We start from the raw sequence: 9235 nt of genomic DNA, 5'->3' as shown, positions 1-9235 counted from the left end.
CAGCTTTTATTCATATCTTTATGTAGGCTATAGGCCTTTTACCTATGTTCCCTACTTTCATTATAACCCATTGCTTTAGCTTTGGCAAAATGTCTGATTTGTCTTGGCAATAGCTTAAAGCTTTTGCATTTGGAAAGGGGAGAGAAGGCTACCTACTTCACCCGAAAAGCTCTTTCTGCCTACTGGTAAAGTGAAAGATCTTCTGGTTTCTTGCCTGTCCACCTTCTATGCAAGTGTCAACGTGTTCGGATGGGCGTTCTCAGTGACGCCAGAAATTCCATTTTCTTTGGTGACGCCCAGAGCTGTAGAGAAAAGAGTTGGAGCATCCTTTGATCTTTGCCGACGAGTGGTCACGTGGTTTGCGTAGTCTACGCCCACCGCAGAAGGGTCCTATACACCGGGAGCTGTCAATACATTTCATTGAGCGAGAGCGTCCTTTAACGGTAATTATATCAGATTATGCCGCCCCCAAAAGAACGAGTTCGTTTTGTTTTTTGTAGGCCATTTTATGGCCTTCATTGTCATATAAAAACATTGAAGTGTCAGTACCGTAATACGGTAATATCATTGCAGTTACACTTTGGGAGGGAAACGTCATCTTAGCTAGGAAGCTCCATTACTTACCATTGAGATGCTAATTGTCCGTAGCCCTTGATAATGTCTATTTGTTTTGGATTCAGCAGATTTGCAGTAGGATATTTTAATGGATAAAATACTTCCAATACATAAAAAGATAAATACATAAACCCAGCATGTCCCAGTTGTAGGCCTACAGTAATATAGCATTTGTTAATTTCAGCCTTTATGATGCTGGTCATCATCAGACCTGTCAAACCACTCAATGCAGGATGCAAATGAACATGAACATGATGCAATGAACATGAAGTAAATAACCCACAGCTGTACAACCTGTGCTTGAATGGTTCAATCTTTTATTTGAAATAAAAAAAATACTCCAAATAGAAACATAAACAGCCCAAACAAAATAACTATGAATAAAACGGCATGTCTGTGTACATGACAAGACGTGTGTGTGTGTGTGTGTGTGTGTGTGTGTGTGTGTGTGTGTGTGTGTGTGTGAAATCAATAATGCATGAAGAATTGGAATTCACTGGAACATGCTGGAACTTCCAATGCATTGAAAGCATCAACCTATGACCAGAGAGGAGCAGACAGGAGAAGAAAAAAGAGAGAGATTTATTTATATACATGGCATGGCTGTTGGTGCTGAAAGGGATTGATTTGAATATTTCAGAAAAGACTGATCTGCTGGGATATTCACACATAACCATCTCTGGGGTTAACAAACAATGGTAAGGTGGGGGGGGATACAGTGAGCAGCGATTCTGTGGGCAAAAATGTCTTGTTGATGGCAGAGGAGAATAGCCAGACTGGTTGGAGCTGATACAAAGGCAACATTAAGTCAAATAACCACTCAGTACAACAAAGGTATGCATAAGAGAATCCCTGATTACACAGCACATCTTGAGGCAAATGGGTTACAGCAGCAGAAAAACACATTTGGTGCCACTCCTGTCAGCCAAGAACAGGAAAATGAGGCAACAATTTCGACTGGCTCACCATAAACGACACTAAAAGATCGGAAAAATGTTGCCTAGTCTGATGAGTCTTGATATCTACATCTACACTCTCAGGTGGAATTGACAGAATTTTGTCGATAACAACATGAAAAGATGGACTCTGCCTTACATCAACGTTTCATGCAGGAGATATAATGGCATAGGGATATTTCCTAAGCACATTTTGGGCCAATTAGAACCAATTTATATTTGTTGGAATGCCACAGCCTACCCAAGACTTTGTTTAAAAGGTACAGTGCCAAAATGGTAGGCCACACCCTGGAGGGACATTTATTGGAAAGTTAAATGGATCACACAGCAAGAATGGCGGACAAGATTGCTCTGGACCCTTTGCTAAACCAATAATTAGCGTTCCTCCCTTCTGGAAGAAATTTTAGAATGTCTTGCTGCTGAAAAAAAATATATATAAACACCATTTTCACCCTCATCCTATAGTATTGCTTCACAGAAGAAGAGAACAGTAGAATGCACACATCTACATGGAAAGCATATTTTTTTTAATACCACAGAGGAATATTTTAAGTTTTTTTTTTGGCAACTTAATTTATTGTACTGTGCTGCCCTAACAGCTTGGGCCTAGAGGACCTAGAGGACAAGACCAATGGCCATATTGTTTTTAAATGCCTGTTTACATGTGGATTGTGGAGAAGTGTCACGCTAGACAAATTTCTGTGAAAACAGACACTAAAAGTTAGTTATCTGATCTTACAAGGGTGAAAACAGACACTAAAAGTTAGTTATCTGATCTTACAAGGGTGGCAAGACTAGGCATTGCAACTATGCTGCCCATTCCTACTTGTCATTAACATTTATTAAAGTAATACATTTAAATTCACTGTGACACAGTACTCCACAAAATTCAAGTGAACACTGCACACTAGAAAATTGCATTTCTGCCTCATCCATGCAAGGGGGCAGTCCCCAATGGCGCAGTGTGGCGGGACGGTACCATGATCAGGGTACCTCAGTCAGGGAGGAGGATGGGGGAGAGCACTGGTTAATTACTCCCCGCACCAACCTGGCGGGTCGGAGTCGAACCAGCATCCTTTGGGCTACAAGTCTGACACCCTAACCGCTTACCCACGAATACGACACAAATACCATTGTCTTGACACCCTGTCTGTCAACAGTCACTTTCACTAGTCCATACCTTTGAAAACTGTCCTCTGGTATTTCTTGACCCAGTCTTGACTCAATTAACTTGTTGAATGGTTGTTCGGCGTCTTCCATTCTTACCTTGGCTATGTCTCTGAGTGCTCAATACCCTGTGCTTCTTAAAATACTCCTGTCCTGCACACCTTCCAGGCCATTCACAATCTTGCAACAATCTTGCCTTGCCATTCCCTCTCGCTACCTCGGTTTGTCCTCGACCATCCTCCTCTCTGTCCCTCTGCCCATCTCAGTACCATGGGGAATAGAGCTTTTCAGTTGCTCTGCTCCTCAGCTCTGGAATGCACTGCCCCCTGACTTATTACCCAAGTTCAAATGCAGACTAAGAACTCATTTGTTTCAGTTAGCCTATTCCTTAGGACTTTTTAACTACCGTTTTATTTTTGTTAAAAATGTGTTAATGTGTCTTCGTTTTATTATTACTTCTCTCTGATCCTTGAATGTTTTGAAAGGCACTTTTATTCTCTTGTTACCGTAGTTTCATTTGAATTCCATTGGGATGGCGTATAGAAACAAAAAAAAGACAACTATGTTGCTGTGCACATATATCTGGCCCTACTAGTCTGACCAAAGTCCTATACATTTTGCAGCTAAAGACCTCAATCACCGGAAATACAAAATGTTAGACACAGATATAATATTACTTACTGTAAGGGTCCTCAAAAGGTTAGTTAGGTTACCTTATCAGTGCAACTCAAGAAAGCCACCACCTGCAACTAAGCCATTTCTGGCAAAAGCACTTCCCCATCAACAGCAGCAGTCTCATGCAGTAGGAGCAGAATCATTTCCACCTGTAACACAACTCAATGGGAATACAAAAGACAAAAACAGTGATATTAGTCAAATGTTGAACTGGATCTGGACGGTTAAATATTTCACAGCCAGTTACTGCTGATTGAAAGAAGTGATTTTCAATGAATCTGTGGTATCATTATGACCAAGTGAATAATTACAACAGATGACAGCTATGATTCTAGCACTTGGTAGACACACCACCACCACCAGCCACCCATCCACCAAATGCACTCACAAAAGCGGAGTCCTGTGTGCTATACCATCTGGCCGGATACGTCATCAAGGGTGTGTACTAGGCGGCTCTTTGTGTTCGGCCTGTAAGCCTGCCTTAAAGGGACAGTTTGGTCAATTTCAACATGCAGCTGTAATGCTCACACTACCCTGGACTTGTCAGTGCCTGAGATTTTTTTTTCTTCTTCTTCAGCCGTTTCCGAGATCCTGGTCATTGTAATGGGGGCAGCTCTTTGTTTACATTTCAAAAAAACATTTTTTTTTATTCCCAAAAACATCCAAAAGGTTATAAAACATCAGCAGACAACTAGCAAACAGCAGTACCTTTTGGGAAAATATTTGGAGTTGGCCTATGTTTCATTTTTTAAAAATGTAAACAAACGCTGCCCCCATTAGAATTGCTCATATCTCGGAAAGGGCTGAGCCGAAAAATGTGGCATCACCAGGTACTGACAAGTCAAGGGTAGCGTGAGCAATACAGCTGCATGTTGAAATTGACCAAACTGACCCTTTAAGGAACAGTGACGACGCTGTACCGGACAACGCCACACTGCTGCAGATGAAGGAGTACAGAGAGGGCGCACTTCACCAGCCATCTGCGGATGTATTCTCTTTACTGCAGCACGTTGAGCAGCTGTTCCGGGCCAGGACATCAGAAGCCCTAATGGAGTGCTCAGTCAGTGAACTAGTGGAAGAGGCCATGACTGTGAAATCAAACCTTCCATCCTGCCATGATGTCAAGAGGAGAGTGATCACCAAATACACCAGGTTGAGGCTCAGGATTGCAGGTAAATGCATCAATAATGAAAGGGAAGAACCATGGGAAGGGAAAAAGCTACCTTGGCAGTAAAAGTCAAGCAAAGAAGGCTCCACCTCCTGCCAAATCCCTTCCGATGGCTGTAGCGGTCCCCACCAACACCACCAGTCTGCACCAGCCTGCTGTAGCGGTCTCCACCAACAATCTGCTAGAACCTAGATCCGAACAGAAAAATGACAACATGAACATCACCATTTCAATGCCTCGCAGTTCATTGTGAATCTAGCTATCGTAAAGATACACGAGTAAAGTAAGCTTAATGTCAGCTTAACAAGAAATGAGCAGGTAACATCACCATTGTATACTACCCAAAAACAACAAATGACATCCTCGGAGACTGTACTTGTGATAGCCTGTGTCGACTCGACACACGACACAGTAGACACTCAATGGCACAAAAATCCCAAGTTCTACTTAAGTAATACCTGAAGCCATGAACATCAGCATTTGAATGCCTCGTAGTCCATTATTGGATCTAGTTAGATAGCATAAAGATCTCCGTGTATCAACTAACTTGTTGACATTAGCTTCCAGCTAGCTTAGAAACATTAGCTATTTATAAATGACCGATAAGCAAATAGCTCTGAAATCAAACACAACGACTGTATGGATATTGACAGAAGACAACAGGACGGTATCTTATAAAATATGTGACATGTCATCGTTTAAAATATAGATTGAAAGGTAGCATCGATGTTTTGCGAACACGTCAAATCCAAAGTTGAACCAGAAGCGCCGTGTTGAAAACGCTAGCTATTACCACACGATTAACGGTTTTTCACATTACCATTGTGATTTTATATTACCCAAACTGGCAAAATTACATCCTCAGAGACTGTACTTGTGATAGCTTACGCTGACAAAGACAGACAACTTTGATTAATCTCCCTATTATATCAACTTACCTGGGAAGTGGTCGACACGCCAACGACACTCAATGGCGTCCCCGTTGCTGCACAGGACCCTTTGAGCAAAATGAAGTGACGGCGAAACCCCGGATGTAGAGCAGCCATGCTCGTCCGCGGCCGTCAACGGCTTTAGGACAACTCTTTCTCTATAGCTCTGGTGACGCCCTCTCCAGCAGGAGTCCTTGTCCAATCAGCGCTCTGCGTCGTTGCAGGATCATACACACGTGCTCTTTTCCTGCACACTCTTCCGGTTCATCATGGCTGCATCCATGGCTTGTCAGGCTGTTGCAAGAAGTCTGCGTGGGGCAAGCGCTAGTCGCTTGTTACTTAATAAAAGCAAGGTAATGTGTAATTACATTATATTTCACACGGAGTCTGATGAGAGGGAAATGTCTGGTCTGAGTGAAGCGTGTGTCACCGAAATACATGCCTGTGCAAGTCGTGCTATGTGGTTTGCATGGGTCGTGTTCAAAGTTAAACTCATAAAACAGTTATATCATCACATCTTCGTCCCACTTTTGCAATAAGATATAAGTGTTTGAATGTCGCTTGTAAGATAGCAACGAATTATTCCTGTTGGCCAGCTAACCTGCGCAATATCTGCGAATGCGACCCTAACAGGAATTTCCTGTGCAACTTTGTCAGCCCAGCGGTTTTGTAATAAATTAAACATCAAGCGGAAGACCACTGACGGCAAGGAGAAAGCCTAGAAAGGAACCCTCTGTGACTTTCTCCTTTAGGCTTTCCCAAAGGCCTCTTCTGCCACTAACAACAACGATACAGTGCAAAATGTCATCATTAATTAGCCTACTTGTCTGACTTCATCCTTTCAACTGTTTTGCTATGTGACAGCATCGCCTCAAATAGGCAGGCCCACAAACATGTTATAGACATGGTAGACTTGAATGCTGTTTCTATGTCGAGTTTGCATGGATGGAAATGCAACCGTGTATGAGCCATTACATCGTCCCAACCATGCTTCCTCTCAAACTATAAACTTTTACAAACGTGAGTTTATTGGTAGGCTGTGGATTGGGTGGGTGGATGGGCGGTCAGATGTCCACTCATGTCTCATCAGTGTAGACTGGAGACTGACTGACGGCTCTTACGAAGCATGTAGTCATATTGATTTGTTTATTGACTTGTGTATTGATTGATTTAATTGTCAGTTTGAATTGTTTGGAAGCAAGAAGGATACTCTTCTTTAAAACAACCAAAACCTGTCTCCTTGCCACGGTCTACTCCAGGGAAATCTGATGCATTAGTTTGCTTGTAGTTACTTTTGCAGTTGACAACCTTTGCCCCCAACTGACCGACATCCATGTTGATTTGTAGTCAGAGATTGTTCTTTCAACCTTTGGCAACAGTGTAAAGGTTAACAGTGCAATCAGGGTTTGAAATGAATGGCTGATAAGACCATTGTGACACTGGCATGTGTGCGAATGGCTTATCTTAAACAACCATGTTATTAAGAACAGCCCTACATTTTTATGTAAATCGTGTAAGCTCTGTAAACTAATACTATTACATTTACAGATGGCTTAATGTGGATTTTTTTCCATATAACTATGACTATAGCTTTGCAACAGGTATTGTTGGGCTGTGTATTAAGTTTAAATATGTCCTAATGGCCCCAATTAATGGTGCTAACCTGGAAGTAAAGAAAGTTGATGATTGTAATGGGACGAGTGCAATTTATTCATTAAAAAAAATGCATTTTTGAAGATGGATATTGCCTTAGCTAGCTAAACATTCCATCATGATGATATGTAATAACAGTGTTGTTCATAGTGTCATGGATGTCTGTATTGTATAGGAACTAGGAAGTTTTTTGCATTTCCCCTCTTCTGTGTATGAATATGCAGTAGATATGCTTTATGAATTTCCTAAAGTCAAGGCCACTTCTCTCCGTAAGGTTTGAAAGTCTAACTTTCACTCACTGTAGGTCATTAATAAATTACCTGCTTAGCACAGTTCAGCAATGTGTTGAGAACTTTGCACAGACTGAGTTTGATTAATTATCTTGGCATAGCAAACAGACTATAGGTTCCTTGACGGTGTGGCTATACTGTAGGTTTGTGGTTGTGCTCTGACTGTCATGTCAACAAGCCTGGCTCTTTGTGGTTGTTGTCAGACCACGTTTTTGACACACTGATGGCCCGGGTTGGGAGCATGGTGTGATGACCTCTCCTCTTTGCCACAGCCATTTTCTGTCTAGTCGTTTGACATGGATTTGTGGCCTAGTTTTGCGTTTTTGTCCGTTGCACAGGACTGTCATCAAACCTAGTTAAGTTGGGCAAAATGGGATAAATGCCATATAAACTGATCAAGTGCTGGGGAGTCCAAAGGGTTCAAAGGTCTAGATGTACATGGGTCATATCATGTCAATTCACACGCCTTCCCCACATGACCCTCTCCGATTTACCCGATATCTCACATACAGGTACCTTTTGATGTCAATTGAAAGAATACCAAGTATTAGCACCCTACGTCTAACGGTTGCAGAGATGAAGCCCTCCAAAGTTGGGGTGCCATGCCCACTTTTCAAGCCTGTGAATTGCATACAAAATTTACAACAGATTTTGACACCTCTGGTTTTATTTTGAAGGAAGATACGGGCCTAAAAATCACCATGGCCCCTCAATATGACCCTGTCTACCAGATGATGTACTTACAAATAGTATGCCTTGATTATTTTTGGCTATATTAAGCCTTAAAACCTGAATTTGTGAAAAGCGTGATGAAGAGTCTTGTCATTTTGGGGTTCCAGATCTTGGAAACTATGTATGCTTTGGGAGTTCTAATTGATTTTCCATCATATTTGGGAACTGTACAGTGTATTCCAAAAAAAGTAGGGCACTCAGACTTTTAATGAGGGAATAGGAGGGACTCAAAAACAACTTTTGGACAAAATGACCTTACGGTACCCTCTACTTCAGGCCTCAAATTAACCATGTGGGCTCTTGATGACTGGAACGCCCTTTTAACCCCATGCACAGTAGCACTGTATCAAACATTCAAGCTTGGAAAAACTTTGTTTTTCAAAGTTCTTCATATTAATCTTGGCCTTCAAAGTATATGTTTTTGCCTATGTGTTATCACAGTGTCTGCTCTGTCTGCTGCCATCTGCTGGTCAAAAAAACGCAACAACAGTGTAATGTAAGAAAACAAAAGGGGCTGGAAAATCTTGCCCATAATTTACCAATAAAGTAGCCTAGAAATCTAGACGCCCCTAGGGGTTAAGCTCGCTAGGCTACCAATAAAGCACTTTAATTCTACGGTATATTGCTATTAATTATGATTTTAAGGAGCATTATGCAGAATGTTCAATCATGATTACATTTCTACCAGGACACCCCCACCCCCATGTCTGGTAGAAATGTAGTGCAGGGTGAGGCCATCTTGGGACTGGCATCATGATTGAGCATTAAGCAGTCACACTTAGGAAATTATTTAAACTATAAATATTCATCATGCTTGTTAAAATCATAATTAGTATATAGCAATATACAGTATAATAATTACAGTGCTTTATTGGTAAATTATGGGCAACATTTTCCAGCCCCTTTTGTTTTCTTACATTACGCTGTTGTTACTTTTTTAGACCAGCAGATGGCAGCAGACAAAACAGACACTGTGATAAGATATAAAGAAAAGCATATACTTTGAAGGCCAAGATTAATATGAAGAACTTTGAAAAACAAAGTTTTTCC

At 41.5% G+C, this 9235-nt stretch overlaps 1 protein-coding gene and 1 long non-coding RNA gene across 2 annotated transcripts in view; one reads left to right on the top strand and one right to left on the bottom strand.

Annotated features, from left to right (window-relative positions):
• Positions 1-304: 304 nt before the first annotated feature.
• LOC134463108 (uncharacterized) lies at positions 305-3855 on the bottom strand. Its single transcript, XR_010037636.1, has 3 exons — positions 3802-3855; positions 3452-3562; positions 305-1152 (listed from the first exon to the last, which is right to left on the bottom strand). It is a non-coding gene; the product is annotated as an uncharacterized LOC134463108 (long non-coding RNA).
• A 1923-nt stretch (positions 3856-5778) lies between these two features.
• The window catches only part of suclg2 (succinate-CoA ligase GDP-forming subunit beta), a 153016-nt gene continuing 149559 nt past the window's right edge, over positions 5779-9235 (top strand). Inside the window, exon 1 of the mRNA XM_063214948.1 lies at positions 5779-5863. Within this exon, the coding sequence (XP_063071018.1) occupies positions 5780-5863 (84 nt within the window). The 5' untranslated portion in view covers position 5779. The remainder of the gene's footprint in view (positions 5864-9235) is intronic.

The sequence above is a fragment of the Engraulis encrasicolus genome, chromosome 14 (assembly GCF_034702125.1).
Source record: "Engraulis encrasicolus isolate BLACKSEA-1 chromosome 14, IST_EnEncr_1.0, whole genome shotgun sequence".
Taxonomy (NCBI): domain Eukaryota; kingdom Metazoa; phylum Chordata; class Actinopteri; order Clupeiformes; family Engraulidae; genus Engraulis; species Engraulis encrasicolus.
Note: the sequence above shows the minus strand (reverse complement) of the source record. Positions and strands in the feature narration are given on the sequence as shown.